General features: G+C 47.3%; 1 protein-coding gene across 1 annotated transcript; it reads right to left on the bottom strand.

Annotated features, from left to right (window-relative positions):
• Window positions 1–14,877: 14,877 nt before the first annotated feature.
• On the bottom strand, window positions 14,878–16,225 carry LOC136373386 (POU domain, class 3, transcription factor 4). Its single transcript, XM_066338295.1, has one exon. The coding sequence runs from the start codon at window positions 16,223–16,225 to the stop codon at window positions 15,122–15,124; it is 1,104 nt and encodes a 367-aa protein (XP_066194392.1). The 3' UTR covers window positions 14,878–15,121.
• Window positions 16,226–16,746: the final 521 nt, after the last annotated feature.

Raw genomic sequence — 16,746 nt, 5'->3', positions numbered from 1 at the left:
GAGTGGTTGTTATCCCAGGTTCCACTGTGGATGTGATCACTCAATATCCTCTATATTTCCTGTTCTCACTTCCTGCATCCCAACTCAGGCAGCTTTCTGGGAAAAGCCTCTCCAATTTGTCATAACACAGGAATAGGATGGATCAGCAGGGAGTGCAGGGGATGTGAAGCAGCATCCAGTCCTGCCATGGTGCAGAAAATCTACCTTTCAGTTTTAATTCTCTGTAAAAAAGGCTTTCCTGTTCCCGCTTCATGCACTGCCGGGGGCTGAACTGGTCACTGAGGAGGCTCCACCACTGCCTGGCCCTGCCGTGGTTGTGGCCGTGGCTGCTGCAGGTCTTTGATGGCAGATTTTCCATTTTCCCTTTGCCTGGCCCTGGCGAGAGCAAACGGCAGCACTTCTAATTAGGGAGGGTAATTTCTCCCAAACGGGTCCTTTCCCTTTGTGAGCCCGTGGGTTTGCCAAGGGAATAAAGGCGCCCTGGTTGTCCCCTCCTTTCAGCCCTTCCCCTGATGAGGAGTGTTGCTACATCTAATAAATTAAAGGACACAAAGTTAATGAATTTTTCATTTGAACTCACAGCTAGGTATAGATTAGCGAGGCTGACATTGCTGAAGAGCTCAGAATTAGGAAGGGTCCTACAGGGACATTTTCCTCTTTGCTAAAATCTTTTCATTCACCTTTTCAAGCATTATCTTGATGGGCAGAAAGAATTTTTTTCACACCGTATAGCCCTTGGGGTCTGCTTTTTTTTCCACATAAATGTGATCATTCATTTTGTTTGTCTAATGGATAAAAATAAACGGCAGTGTGACTGACATTCAGACAGCTTTTCTCCTCAAAGAGAAGGGATTCATGGATCCTGAGCAGCACTTTGGAGCACGCTGAGCATTCAGAGTACCAATTCCTTTAAATTCCAGTTGACACCAGTGGAAGGTTGGTTTTCCTCCCACTTGAACAGGGCTGGGAGCTGCAGGCAGCTTGGTCTTGTAAATAAAACTACACTCAATTTACTTAAAAATTAATTGTAAGTTGATGTCAACGAACCTGAACAAGTCAGAATTATTTTCTGAATATGAATTTCAAAATATTGTAGCTGCATTTAGTGTGCAAAATGATTTCTGCTTCCTGGAGCCAAATCTGCACATGCTCAATTTGGAGAGAAACATTAATTTGTTATCCCTGTATTCCCTGACCAAATTAAACCTTTCCCTAAGAACTTCAGTTTGCCTTCACTTGCCTTTTGGCACTCTGAAAGACTCATTAAAATAGTGAATCAGGTTTTTGGTTAAAACCAGAAGCTGTTTGAGTACTCAAGAGGCTGAGGGGAGGTGGTGGGACTGGGGTCACTTCCCTCATGGAGTCCTTACTCTGGACCAGCCTGAAACCCCATTCCCAGTGAGCTCTGGCTTTCCCACCCCCCCAAATACGTGGCTGAATTAATTTAGAGATAATTTCTAATTAGAACAGAACCAAGTGGGATCTCTTGTGATGCTTCAAGACAGGATGGGGACAAGGGACAACAAATTACTGCAAAAAAATAAAATAAAAAAAGGGGGAAAACCCCACAGTAAATCCCACCAGACTCCTGCAGAAGCCCTGGTGTGTGACATGTAGATCCATGGGGAAAGGGGGAAACTGGATCTGCTGGGCAGCAGGATGGACAGGATGAGGATGCTCCCTGCAGCCCCTGGTTGTGGGAACTTTTCCCAGCAATCTGTCTCTGGGCTTTCAGCACCCTTCACTACGAGAGGTGGCAGTGGGTATTTCCCTTTGGAAGTGTTTGCCCAAATCCTCCTGTTGGGATCCCACTGTCTCAATTTCCCTACTCAAACTGGAAATGATGTTTTTATTCAATTTCTGCCTTAAACCTTTAAGTTTTATTGCTGACTGCTTTTGTAATAACTGTATGTTGCACCTATAAATGCATTTCAGCAGATTATTTTGTGCAATAAAGGTGCAAAGGCCTTTGGGAAGAACCTATTGCCCATTTCAAGCTGAAACACCCCATGCAGGAGAGATTTCCCCACTTCATAAATAATTTGGGATCAAAGATCCTGTCATTGGGTTAGGCAAGGGTGAGCATAAATCTGGCTTTAACTGAGATTCATGTTTCTATTAAAAAGTAATTGCAAAGAACAAATCCTGATTGTCCTATTAACTGATATTTATGTCCCTCAAGCAGCAGAAAGGATCCATCATTTTATACACAGCTCTGAGAAAAGGATTAGCACTGCTTGTATTCCTTTTTCCACTACTGCTCCTACCCCTGTGCTCCCTATTCCCTTGTCTTGGGTCTCCCAGAGCCCATACAAGTTACCTAGAATTCCCTTTCCTATCCTAGAAACTACGGTCACCTTCCAATTCAGGTAAGAAAGAGCTGGAAAATGATCCCAAGTAGGGAAAATTTCATTTCTGGTCTTGGTGACAAGTTTCAAAACCCCCAGCATGAGTGGTAATGAACAATTCCCATGTCTGTGGACCTGCCAGTGTTTGCACCATCTGCCAGTGGGAATATTTGGAAAACTTTTGGGGATTGGAGGAAGGTTGTTCTGGAGGGAAATATTCTTCTAAGGATTAATTTTGTGCAAATCTTGCTGTCAAACACTCCAGAAGCTGATGCCCTTGTTAGTGTTGTTCTAACCAAGGTCTCTCCTGCTCTAATGGCAAAGGAGAAGGTTCCCCAACAGCTGCCAAGGGGGCACCTAGAAGGTGCAGAGCAAAATGGCAGAAATTAATCAAAATTATTAGTGAAAACTAATTATAAATGATGTCTCAGGGATTCAGGGTTATTGCTTATACGTTTACCATTTCCTTCTGACTTCTTTTTTTTTCCCTAATATGAAAAAAAGGTTATTGCAATCTGTTGATGGCATCAGCACAGAGTGGGAGTGAAAGTCCAATGATGGCTTCTCCAGTTAAAATATTACCAAGTGTTGCTCTTCCCTCTTTTTCAAGGATGACTACTCTTGCTGAGCATCTCTGTGGGTTGTTTTCTGATTTATTTTCTTTTTAGGTGAATGTAACTTCTTGAATTAGAGAGAATTTCAGTGTACACATTTGCTTTGTGGCACCTCCTAATCTGCCCAGGCTGATTTACAAATGAAACACTAAAAAATGTATTTCTAAAAGTACTTTTTAATGGAATCAAGGAATTCCAAAGGACATATTCAGAGACAGCAGACACCTCTGCATCACAAATGTGCTGTGTTTTTTTCTATTTCCTCCATTCATTATTACACCCGCAAACAATTTGTCATTGATAATTAATATTAATTCCATCTGCTTAATTGACAGAATTACCAGGGGTGACGAGATCGGCTTCCCAGTATTAAATAATTTTACCAATTTGTAGTGCTCAGCTTGCTGCTCTGTTGATTTCCCAGTTGCTCCAGCTCCTGCATCTCCAGGCAGACACAGGGGGAATCACGGAGGTTTGGAATCCGCAGCTCGGCAGCCGAAGCAGGCACAACGCCTTCTTTGGGAGAACACCAAGCCTGTGCCTGATTATCCAGCCATGGGATCTTCCTGTTGCTGCTGGAACACCAGAGATTTCCACAATATATTGCTTGGGTACATCCCATGATGTTCAGCACTGTTAAAAACCCACAGTTTTTGTCTAGTCAGGAGCTTTCCTGCTCAGCTCAACAGCACTGCTGTACACCGTTCATCACCTTCATTCACAGCGGTGTTTGCTGTGGGGACACATTGCATTAACATTTTCATGTTCAAACACAGCAAAAATTACATGGGCAGCCTGAGTTTTGCTATGCAAGAGCTCAGAGACCCCCCCCCCCCCAAAAAAAAATTTTACAGAACAAAATTAATATCTGTTCTAGAATGCAGACCAAATATTTAGCACATAGAATGGAGTTTAAAAAAATCCTGCTTGAGGAATTTAGTTTATAATTTTCAATTAATTGAATCTGTAAAGGCTCTTTTCTTTTCTGTAGTACAAGAATAGTTACTCCTAAAAGGACTTCCAGGGATGATTTTACTGCACAGGTGGTTCTGGAATGCAAAGAGCTATGTTAGCACCACAGATGTTCAGGAACTGCAGCACTTAGTAACAGCCTCAAAAATTTGCTGTCTGAACCCAGCACTGCCTTTACACACCAAAGCATTCCCTATGTTTCAGCCCACACCCCAATTAATGGTTTTTCTCTTTTTTAATGTTCTTTCTCATTTTTACCTCCCCTAGGTTGTGCTGTGTCAAAGCACACCCAGCTGGGCACAGGTGAGGCTGAAACCCTCTCATCTCCTGGCTGACCCTTTTTGGCTCCCCTGCTCCCATCCCTCTCATTCCCCTTTCCTCCTCTCTTGTTTTGCAGAACAGAAGGAACTTCCCTTGCCCAGGAGGACAATGGGAACCTATCACTGCAGGGCTGGGATGTCACCCATGGAGCTGCCCTGGGGACACCTGGCCCTATTTGGGAATTTCAGTGTATTTCAACACAGGAGGTAAATGATGGACAAAGCCCAAGAAACAGCACTGAATTCCTGTAACCAGGTTTAAAAGGCTGTGAAACCTGGTGGAGCTTTCTTTTTCCCTTTTCTTTCTTTCTTTACATTTTTGGTTTCCATAAAGCACTTGAGATGTAAAGTTTGGGATAACTGATTTAACCATGCACCTTTTCTCACCTATCAGCCCAGTTCTTCCTGTCCTCTTCTCTTGTGTCCAGGTATCTCAGTCCCTGCTGGGTACCCCATATTAGTTAACATTAAATCATGTATTTCTATTTATGTGATACTAATCCTGGCTTGGTGCATACCCTATGTTCTTAATTCTTTGCAACTGATAACATTTTATGTACATATATTTCTTTTTTAATACTCTATTACAAAACAAATAAAAAAGGGTGTTAGTGATATAGCAGAAAATAAAATAAATATCAATGACATCATTATATTTGATGTTTTTGCTTTACTTTTCATACACTTGTAATAACTGCCATTTTAATGACCTGTTATTTTCATTACCAACTATCAGATCAGATGTGATTTTGAAAAAACAGTGTAATTTTCCAGAGTAATTTGTTTGGGGTAATAGTAAGAAATAATACACTTAATGATTTTGCATATTTCACTTTCACAGCTCTTCTTAAACAGGAGTTATCTCAAGCTCAGTCTTTGAATAGCTCTCAGTAGCCCTGGGCTGCCGCTGGTTTAGGAGATTTTGTCTCCAGACTGAATTTCTTCATCTTTTAAAGTTGACAGGAAGTTTCTTTTCCTGCCAGGAAAATTCAGTGTAAATCCAGTGATTTGTGATGACAACCAGAGGTTTTACTGGTGTGGGATGAGACCTCTGAGGCTGTCTGGATGTTTGTGAATTATCCCTGTTCATGGTCACTCACTCATTGAATGTACCGTGGGCATCTTAGGACACACAGTGAAAGTAAGATGTGATACATTTAGAACAGATAAAAAGCAAAAAATATGTCCAGTGTTTGATTGGGCTGTACAGCTCACTGTGAGATGTGAGAGCCAAGCAAGGAGCTCATAGTGGGCTGAGCAGCCCCTGAACAGGAGTGGTGTCCCAGCAGCACAGCTCTGTGCTGGCAGCCTCCAAAATGGTTCATTTTTTGTGTTTCAACTTAAAACCTCAGAGGATTGATGATGGGCACACCTAATCTCTGTTTGGGCTTCCCAATTTCTGCAGCTTGTCAGTGCTGGGGATGGGAGGTGGCTTGTGCCTCTGCTTGGGTGATCTGCTGTGATGCCATTCAGGGCGTAGTGCAGGCTTGTGATGTCATCTCTTTCTTTTTGGCTGTTTTACAGCAGTGAGGGAATATTGTGCTGGTTTTCTGCCCTCATTGCAACAACCCTGATATAAATTATTCACAAAGGAAACAATTCAACAGTGGGAATTCTGTCCATGTCAAGCTTCTGCAAGCTTGGAATCCTTCTGTACAATCCTGCTTTTCACTAGAGTGGGGAATCTCTGTAGGTGATGCAACACAAACCCAACACAGCACCTTATAAACACAAATCTTGCCCTGCTCAGCCCAAACTTCTCCCAACTGCAGCAGAGAGAGGATGCAACACACTCCCTCACTGCCCTCAGAGCAGCACCTCAAATCAACCTCATGCTCTGCCATTTTCCCTTCTCATTCCAATGTTTGTTATGGGAACGAGGTATCATAATTTTAATGCCTGGTATGGCCTGTGAAAGATCATAAACATTTAATAGACCCATAAACATTGACTTTAACCTTTCCACTGTGCTGTAACAGGACTGGCCCTGCTGTCTGGCGTTCCCCAGGTCACCACTGTGGACACAAGGGATCAAACAGCACCAATCCCAAAAAGGTCAGAGCAGCCTGGTTTATTAGCCTCTCCCTTGGAATATATGAGGTGTGGCAATTCCCACAGTGCATTTTCCTGGCTTAGGTTGGGGTAAGAGAAGGAAATGGCACAGAATAAATCCCTTGGGAAGACAGTTATGGTGATGGGGATTGAAATGGACACCACTGAACTCATCCCTTTTACCACTCCTGTGCCTACAGGAATTTGCAACAACTCAGGATGAGAGGTGGATGTGTTTTCTGTAGGAAATAAGGAAAAAACCTCAAGTCTTTTCTGCTAAAAGAATTGTTTGGTATTCTTTCATTTGACGTGCCTTATATTGGACAAACCAGCAAAAAAGTATTTTATAGTCAAGGATGAAGAATGTTACAGAGCAAGAAATGTTCACAGTGAGTTTGACACTTGGAGACCATCTAAAATGGTGTGCAGCACAGGAAGTGGGCATAAAGCCGGGCAGTGTTTAGTTTTTAACCTGGATTTAGGATGGAGGCACTGTAAGGGGTATTCTCTCTCACGGGACTGGGTTGGAATTGCTCCAGCACTGTTTCTGTCTGAGGAGTGACATTCAGGGAGATTCCATAGGGCTTGTTGCCAGGAAGGAAAAGTCCTGCACAGAGGGTTGAGAGCCAACATGGATGTGAGATGTGCAGGCTGCTGTGCCCTGAATACCCAGCCCTGTGGAGTCAGAGTCAGAGGCAGGAGAGCAGTTCACAGGGAGGGGAGCCCAGGACCTTTCCCAGCATCTGTTGTGCTCATCTGCATCTCATCTGGGATGGCTGGGAAGCGGCCACGATTTTCCCAGGTCCAGGTGAGACAGCTCCAAGTGATGCTTTACCACAAAGGTTCTCCACCACAGAGAACTTTGAACTCAAAAAAAAAAAAAATCAGTTTGTCATTTTCTCGTGCACCATCCTGAAAAATCTTTGAACTTGGGCTTTGTACTTGAAATCTAATCCAGTTATAAACATCTTACTACGCAACTGCATATTTTTCTGAGCAAACCACTGCCAGCCACATCACCATGTATTCATTTCTGCAGAGATCTTGTTACAAAGGCAGATTTTTCCGAGGCTCTACTACAGCTTTATTACACTATGAAGAACATACAAGAGTAAACCCCATACCATTGCATTTTCCATTAAAAACTCCTCATGGCTGAATAACTGGGAGTGTGTTGCATCCTCTCTCTGCTGCAGTTGGGAGAAGTTTGGGCTGAGCAGGGCAGGATTTTGTGTTTATAAGGTGCTGTGTTGGGTTTGTGTTGCATCACCTACAGAGATCTGCCCACTCTAGTGAAAAGCAGGATTGTACAGAAGGATTCCAAGCTTGCAGAAGCTTGACATGGACAGAATTCCCACTGTTGAATTGTTTACTTTGTGAATAATTTATATCCAAGATAATAAAGTTTTAAATCAATAGTCTGAACGTATGCAGAGCTATATAATCTTTGTAGATTTGGCAATCCCCTGTGACATTTACAGGACAGTTTCTGCAAACTCAGAATTCCAGAGCTGAATTAGCATTTCTGAGGTGTAGGAGATCCCCTGTGTCCGTGTGATGTGTGTGGAGCAGCAAAGAATCATAAACTCACATCTGACTGTTCATATTTAAGCATTAGCAACTCCATTTCGAGAATTAGGGTGGAAAAAAAAGAAGCTGTGGCTGATTTTCCCTGTCTGGGAGTGTTTTCTGGCAGGATTTTGATGTTTTCCCTGTCTCCCCCAGCCGTGTGGAGCCTTGGAAAGCCCGGCACAAGGCCAGCCCTGCTTTGCCCCCGTAACTCACAGAATTTGTGCCACGAAGTCGGACCCCCAGCACCTGCTGGGCGCCTTTCAAGCTGCTTTAACTGGATCACAAGTTCCCAACTGTAGATAGATGCAACAGAGACTAATCCCATAATCTGGACAGAAGTACAAGCCCTGTATGGGGCTCGTGTTACCTCCAGTTGCCCTCCAGTGATGGCAGGGGAGCTCAAACATTCTCATCTCCCCCAGCCATTTTTTAATAAGATCTGTGGGCTGATTTGATTCGACTTTTCCTTCACAAAGTCTGAAGATGAATATGCAAAACAAAACATCATGCTTCAGCCAAAAAGGACAACAACTAGGGTTCAGAAATGGTGCTTCTATGCTGGGTAAATATTATTTGTACTCAAGATGCAGAAGTCAAGGACTGGCATAATTTAAAAAAAAATTAAATAAAATCCAGTTACAGAATAACGGAGCAGCATTTTGGGTGTCTAAATAACACCAGGGGTGAGGAGCACTGCTGCCCAGCTTTTCACAGTCCCTGTTTGAAATATCCCCATTTTCAAAGGTACTTTAGCAGCCCCCAGCTCCTTGGCGTGGTGCTCTGTGCCAGCAGAGTATCGATCAGGAGCTGCCGAGCCCGGAGCCGCCGTTCGATGGCTCTGCAAACCCAGAGCTCCCAGAAATGAGATTTACCATTGGCTTTTAAACTTCCTGTTGACAAGCTCTTGCCAGTGACAGCTCTTCCTCGCTCTCCTCTTTCTCTCCCATCCCAAGATTTAATACTGTTTTACCACTCTTATTAAGGACGTGATTCTGCAAATATTTGCAAGCCGCCGAGGCGCTCACTGAGAATCAGGAACCACGGATCCACCTACAGATCCCATCTCAGGCATGTGCAAACCATCCCTACTCCCATCCCCACCACAAAAATGCGAGTTTTAAATCTTTTTGCTTGTCCTGATTTCCCAAGTCTTTCAAACTCAACCCTGTTGGGGAAGATGAATCAGGGAAATGTTATAAATATGATTGCTTAGCAAAAGATTCTGAAAATATGAAACCTATAATTGGGATAGAAATAAAAGCTTACTTTGAGTTGTAGGATACTGAGTCTTAATTACTATATAACTTTAAAACAATGGCTTAGCTAGCTGAAGGAGAATCCTTTTTGATTGAGCAGAACCCTTTCTGCTGGCTAAGGGATCCAAAGGTCAATGTAGCAAAACAGAAATTTAAAAAGTAGTTTTTAGAGTTTAAAATATAACACAGTATGGTAATATAGTAGTTCTTATAGGCTGTATGTAGATTCTATAGGATTTTGTGTCTTGTGTTGGTTGGTCACTGAAAATTAGAATATTCATCACAAAAGGAGATATAATGTATTATAACAAAGACCTCGCTCTCTTACCTCTTCCTCCTCTCCTTCCCGCTGCTCTTAGCTCTCTTAACTCTCTTACCTTTTACCTCTTACTCTTACCCTTCCTCTTCCCCCTACTCTTGCTCTCTCCTGCTGTCTTCCCCTCTGCCACTTTGCTCTCTCGCTCCCTTCTCACTTAGCCCACACCCTCCTGTTCTTTCTCCCTCTCTCTTTGGGACTTCCCTTCAGCCGAGGCTGGTGGCTGAAGGCAGGGCCCTTTTACCCACGACCCTTGCAATAAACCCATGTGTTCTAGAAAATACAGGTTGGCAGAATTCCTTGTCCCAGCTGTCTGCGGATTCGCCTACACAACCCCAAACCCATTTGGGGTGAGATTTCCTATACTGCTCTTCAGCATAGAAGTCTGGCTTTCTTTCCATGACATTAAACCAAAAAGTTCTTTACTTTGACCCTTTCCATCTCTTACAGTGTTAACAAAAATAGATGCTTATTGCTTTAATAAAGGTTTTGATTTGGAAATTATTTACCATTTAGACTTTGTATGTTCTAATTGTATTTGATTCTTTGGAATACCTGTAATGCAAAGCAGCTGAAAGACTGAGGTTTAAAAATGGGCTTTTGCACATTTGAAGTAAATTTTATCCTGCAAGCAGTCGTAAAGATCTTAACTGCAGCTATCACATATCCTAAATATGTAATTGCTGTGGAGCCTTTCCAGTCTATTGGTTACAGGATGCTGGAAAAAGGGGAAAGTGAGCACAAATGTAGGCCCTGATGTCTGTGGGTATTTTGGGGGGGATATTGAGCAGGACTGGTCGCCAGCCTGAAATATTGTATATTTATTTTTTCCAGGATGGAACCCTGGAATTCAGTTGTGCAAAGATTAATTAATAACTCCATTTGCATGGGGAGCTCACTGATTACAGGGAAGCTGCTCTGGTGAGTAAACAATGAATTTTGTCTGGGTTTTGGGATCAGAGCATCCACTCTCAGCCCCATGTGCTCCAGGGGGAAGGACTGAGGTTTTAAATATGCCTCCATCCACATGTGGATCTGCCCTAAAATCAATGGTGGTTTTGGTACATGGATGCAGCCCAAGAGGACCAGGTTGCTCTCATCTGTTCTGCCTGAACCTAGGGAATCAATACCTAAAAACACAGAAAGAAAAACTCAATATACTTGATCTTGAGAGATTTTTAAAACATCTTGGTCAAATGTAGTCTAGGTATGGATTGACTAGTCCATATTTTGAATGATCTATAATGACCAGCCTAAAGTGAAATGGCACCTCTGCTTACTTGTAGTAATATTTTGCTTTCAAGAGAATCTTCTCCCATGTTCTGGCCATCTTTAAAGAGCACAGCTTACAAATATTTAAAACTTAATCCAAAGGAAGCCTTTGGTTTTTTTTTTTTTTTGTTTGTTTTTGTTTTTTTTTAGTATAATATGAAAAGCAGGGAAGATTCAGCCTCAAAAATTACTAAAGATGTTTAGCACTCACCATTAAAATCACAAAAATAGTGCAATTTATTGTAATCGGAGAAACGCTTGCTTTCAGCCCTTTCTTTAAAGGATTGTGTGAGATATTTACATACTAAATTAATGTGAGTGGCTGCTAAGTACACACCAAAATTCTTCCAGCTGGGAGACACGAGTGTGCAAAGGCCAGGCCACTTGGGTTCTTGAGGGGAGTGGAGGGAGAAGCTCCCCCTAGCCCAGAGGCTGCTGAGATGGAGCTTGGGGGTGGGCAGCTTATATAAACCCTGGATGTGCTCGTTCCGCAGCTACTTTTTTATAACAAAGCCCAAATTTGGAGTCTCTCATTCTTATGATTCTACCCCACGCTTCTCTCCACCCCCTTCTGAGTTCTTTTTTTTTTAAAAATCCCTAAATTCAGAAGGTAACTGAAGCTGAAGTTTCTCCCTTGCCCTTGGTTTGGTGGGGCTTTGGGATGCTGAGCTCCACCCCGATGGGCTCAGTATCCCGAGGCCTCCCCACGCTCACCATGGATGATGGGCAGCGAAGAAGACAGCAGTGATCTGTACTTAACATTAGGTGGCACAAAAGAGTTTCCTTTTGCTCGTAGGAACACTGAAATCGATGGGCAATATCCAGCAGAGATTTTTCTTTTCTTTAAACGAAATTCTCCTATTTTTCTCCGGCTTTCCAGCAGCCTTTGAAGCGCTTCTGTTTATAAACTTACTTGATTTCGTCTTTCATCGCATCCCTTTTGTCTCAAGCCAATTTGTTTTAAAATAAGACATAACCCAGCCCTCACTGTGATTGTACTTACAGAGCAGCCAAAGGGCTCTAGAACGGGCTAATTTCAGTGAAACGCCTTCTGTCCCCCCTCCAAACCAAGGCTACCTTTAGATCTTTGCCTCTCTGGGCCCTGCACGTTCAGAGCCACCGAGAGCACGCAGGGCTGGTTTTTAACCTGCAGCTTTTCCTCCGTGTCCTTAGCCGGGGCTGTTTACACACCACGGCTCTTTGGTCCCCACACCACATTCATCCCGCTCCTGGAGCTGACTGAGAAAAGGGGCTTTTTGCGGGATTACATTTCCTTCTGCTGTAATCCTCCTGGAGAGAGCCGGAGGCCGTGGTCCCGCCCGGGCCCCGCTGCCCAGCGCCGGGGCGGCCGCAGGCCCCGTTGTCCCCGAAGGCCGCGGTGCTGCCGCTCGCAGAGATTTACCAGTGAAATAAATCAGTTTTATGGTTCAGAAACAATGCATCGCCCACTGTTCGCATCCCAAATCCCTCTCGCTCCCAGGTACGGGAGGGCTGGTGTGCTGGCGGTGCAGGGGGAAAGGCGCCTGTCCACTTACTTGCGTGCTGCTGCTGCTTATTGAAGATGAGAGCTCGCTCCCTGCTCGAGCCACTTCTCAGGATTCCTAAAGGTAACTTTCCCTCCCCCTACACTGCTGGCAGAAGAGAAGGGTTGGGTATTGTTTTCTCCGAGGTTCGGCTTCAGAAAGGGAAAAAAAAAAAAAAAAAAAAAAAAAAGGCCGTTTCGCTGGCGATCCCTTGAAGTTTTTGCTGCTTCCTTGCCTCCCCACCTCCCCCAGCACCCACTCGGCTGCCGGGGCCGGAGCTTCCCCGTTTCACGCCGTTCGATGTGACTGTTATTGTTCCTGCCGCACGCTGCCCTCCCCACCGCGGGGAGCGGCCCGGGGCGGGGCTCAGGGCTTCAGCCTCTCCGCTCCCGGCGGCCGCGGCCCGGGCAGTGTGGGCGAGAACTTGCCCGAGTGCCCCGCTGGCTGCCGCTCCCTGGGACCAGCGAGCCACATGCCCGGGACGCGCACAAATATTGATACAGAACGCACCGACAAGCGGCTCTAGCGATGGGCACACGCTGCCCAGCCCCGCAAAAGCCACGCAGATCCTTTTTCCACTCCAAAAGCGCTTTTTTTCCACCTTAAAGCCGCGCCAGGTGTCAGCGGCACTGTCGGGATCGGCCCCTGGAGCCCCCCCGGCCGTGCCCGGGGCGGGGGGCCGAAGGAGGCCCCACACCCTGGCTCGGCCGGCGCACAAACCACGCATCTGCAGTTTTCCAGCTATTTTGTTCTTCTTACTTTTTAAATTTTTTTCCTTTTACAACAATAAAGTATTGCGTCAATATAACCCCCTTGACTAAAACTGGTCGACAACCAAACGTTACAGCCACTCGTGTGTTTCATTATTATTTTTATCCGACACCCATTTGGGCTGCTGTTTTGGGGGTGGTTTTTTTGGGGTTTTTTTGTTTGTTTCTTTCTTTCTTTCTGAAACTTTTTTTTTTAACACAATGCGGAATTTATTGAAAATAAATAATTGTTGGCAACTGCAATAGGCAATTTTGGATAAAATAGTTGAAAAAATCAACCTTTAATGAAAATAGCGTTTATTATACATCAGTTACTAAATGAATAAACTAAATAATCTTTCTTTAAATTAATAACCTCCAAAACGTTTAATATACAAAACTGTACAGTTATAAAGTTGGCAGAAATAGGCAGGTCCTCAGTGTCGAGGTTTTTTTTTTTTTTCTTTTTCTCTGATTTTTTTTTTTTTTATAGCGCTTACTGAAAAATACTTGAAAAATATAAATGTCGAAAGGAAAAAATCTGGAGGAAGGAGGGGGAGAGAAAAGGAGGAGAGGGGAATGATGTGCGGGAGCTGCGGAGCGGGACCGGCCCGGCCCTCGAGGGGCCGCGGGTGCAGCCCTGGGAGCGGGGGAGCCCGGCCCTGCCCGGCGGCCCTGGGGGTGCGGGAGCAGCGCGGGGCTCAGGGGGAGCGCACACACACAGACGGACAGACAGACAGATACACACACACACGGACCCCTCGCGGGTGGGTGCGTGGCCACCGCACCCCCCGCCCTTGGGGACAACACAGCCACGGGCTGGGAGGGACAGGGGGAGAGGGGGCCGTGCAGCTCAGCACTTCCCTGCGCCCGACGAACGGCTCTTGGCGTTAGCATTTTAGTGACTTTGTTTTGATAGTTGAAGGTTGGGTTTTTTTCTCCCTATTTTGTTTTGTCGGTGATTATTATTTTTTCTCCCCTCCCCCCCCCCCCCCTAGAAAAGCTTTTCCACAAATCCAGCATCTACCTGCGACGCGGAAAGCTCAGCGTGAACCAAATGCGGGCGTTTTCTGTTTCCTTCCCTCCCTCCCCCCGACACCTCATTCCTCTTCGCTATCGAAACAAAATACAGAGAAACCGATTTCCGAAGCGAAAGCGCAGAAGGATAAAGGTGTTTTACTACAGATCTCTCAGTCTGGCGCTGATCAAAAAGCCCAACTCATCTTCGGAAAGAAAAAGACTGGCAAATGCCACGGGTTTGGTTGTGATGCTTAACTTCGGGTAAATATCTTAGAAATAATTATATATATATATATAATTTTTTCCCTTGGGAGAAGAAGGGGGGAGGCCAGGCTTGCGACCCGACCGTTTTACGGTGTTGGGAAGTTCTTGAAAAAGGAAGAAAAAAACTGTAAGAAATAAGCCTGATCTTCACATCGGTGCGGGGCTCCGCACTGGGTGACATTGCCGGTGCTTGGGGAAGGGGAGGAACGTTTGGACTGCTCAATTCGATACAAATTAGGCCACAAATATTGTGTACAGTTTGTAGTAAAACACCTCAGACATTTAAAAACGCTATATAGAGTCTTTTAAAAATGCAAAACTAGTCTATTGTAAAACAGATTCACCTGAAATACAGCTGATATAACCAAGGCGCTGGAAGGTTATTCATAGGCACACATCTGTCTTTCCTTTTTTCCTTTTCTGTCGGTTTTTTAGGGGGTTTTTTTTGTTGTTTTTTTTTTTTGTTTTGTTTTTTGTTTTGTTTTTGGTTTTTGTTTGTTTGTTTGTTTGTTTTTATTATTATTATTATTTTCTATTTTTCCGTGGGTTTTCACCTTTTTTCTGCGGTTTTTTTTTTCTTCCTTTTTGTGTGGGTTTTGCTCTGCGGTGGGGGTTTTTTTGTGTCTTCTTTTTTTTTTTTCCCTTCGTCCTAGCGGAGTACCGAAAACAAACCTTGTCTGCGAGTAAACACCGTGTATGATCAGCAGAACGGTCGGAGAGAGGAAAAAAATATTGCCGAGGCGGCGGCGGGCGGAGGGAGCCCTGGCCGCGTCTCCCGAAACCATAAGTTAAAGCCCGGCGGGCAGTCCCGCGGCCGGACAGTCCGGTGTCCGCAGCCCGCGGTCAGAGGTCGTGGCAGGCCGTGTCCGTTTTCACGCCGTGAGAATACACGTCGTGCTGCGGCTGCTCGCCCGGCGGGGTCATGCGCTTCTCCTTCTGCCGCCGGTTGCAGAACCAGACCCGCACCACCTCCTTCTCCAGCTGCAGGCTGTCCGCCAGCGAGGAGATCTCCTGGGCGGCCGGCTTGGGGCACTTGAGGAAGTGCGTCTCCAGCACGCCCTTGACACTCACCTCGATGGAGGTCCGCTTCTTCCTCTTCCTCCCCTGCGCCGCGATCTTGTCGATGCTCGTGGGGCTGCCGGTGGAGGAGTCGGCCTCCTCCAGCCACTTGTTCAGCAGCGGCTTCAACTTGCACATGTTCTTGAAGCTCAGCTGCAGGGCCTCGAAGCGGCAGATGGTGGTCTGCGAGAAGACGTTGCCGTACAGGGTGCCCAGCGCCAGCCCCACGTCGGCCTGGGTGAAGCCCAGCTTGATGCGGCGCTGCTTGAACTGCTTGGCGAACTGCTCCAGCTCGTCCGAGGTCGGCGTCTCCTCGTCCGAGTGGTCCTGGCAGTGGTGGCCGCCCAGCTCGCCGTGCTCGCCGCCGGCCTCGCCGCGCAGCCCCGGGTGCAAGCCCTGGCCGGCGGCGGCGGCGGGCGGCGGGGTGAGCCCGCCGTGCTCCAGCATGCCGCCCACCGCGAACCCGCCCTGCGAGTACACGCTCAGGGGCTGCCCGGCGGCGGCGGGGGAGGCGGCCAGCGAGGCGCTGTGCGCCGGGCTGGCGCCCCAAGCGCTGGGGTGGTTGGCGTGGGGCGAGTGGTGGGAGACGTGGGGCGAGCGGTGGTGGATGATGGCGCCCAGCTGCAGGTCCTCGCGGCCCGGCTTCACGTCGGGCTGCTCCAGCGGGCCGCCCGCCAGCGCCGCGGGCCAGGGCGCGCCGTCGCTCAGGCTGGTCACCCAGTGATGCCCCAGCGGGTGCCCATTGCCGGGGACGCCCTGCAGGTACTCGCTCTGCAGCAGCTTCTGCGGGCTGCGGAACGGGCTGCCCTGCTGCATGCCCGCGCCCTCGGCGTGGGCGAGCGCGCCGGCGCCCAGCAGGCCGTAGGGGTTGGAGGCGGCTGTGGCCATGGCCGCGGCAGCGCCACGAATTATACTGTGCCGCCACCGCCGCGCCAGCCTTTGACATTCACCGGCCCGGCGGCGGGGGCGCCACGACTGGCACCCGCACCGGCCAATAGGGGCGCACCGCCGGGCCAGCCGACCAATGGGGCGGGGCGAGCCCTTGCGGGGCGGGGCCGCGCGGGCGCGAGGCAGGAAGTGAATCACTCCGCCGGCACCGGGGGCCGGGCGCGAGGCGGGTCGGGCGCGAGGCGGCCCCGCCGCTTAACTCCTTCCGCGCCGGACGGGGAGCGGCGGGGCCCGAGGGGGGCACGGCTTAAATGGGGAGCGATTAGCGGCGGGCAGAGGTTAAACGGCGGCGCCCCGGCGGCAGCCCCGCGGGACCACCCCGGCGCTGCCCCCGCCCGCCGGCCCGGGCGCCCTCCGGGTGCGCGGCGCCGCGCTCGTTCGGCAGGAAAAAAACCCTGAGAAAAGCCTCAAATAATAAAAAAACAGCCACCAAAAAAGGAGCTTCCCGGCCTCGCCGCCGG

This window comes from Sylvia atricapilla, chromosome W, assembly GCF_009819655.1.
Source record: "Sylvia atricapilla isolate bSylAtr1 chromosome W, bSylAtr1.pri, whole genome shotgun sequence".
NCBI lineage: Eukaryota > Metazoa > Chordata > Aves > Passeriformes > Sylviidae > Sylvia > Sylvia atricapilla.
The sequence above is the reverse complement of the archived record's forward strand: the minus strand, read 5'-3'. Positions and strand labels throughout refer to the sequence as shown.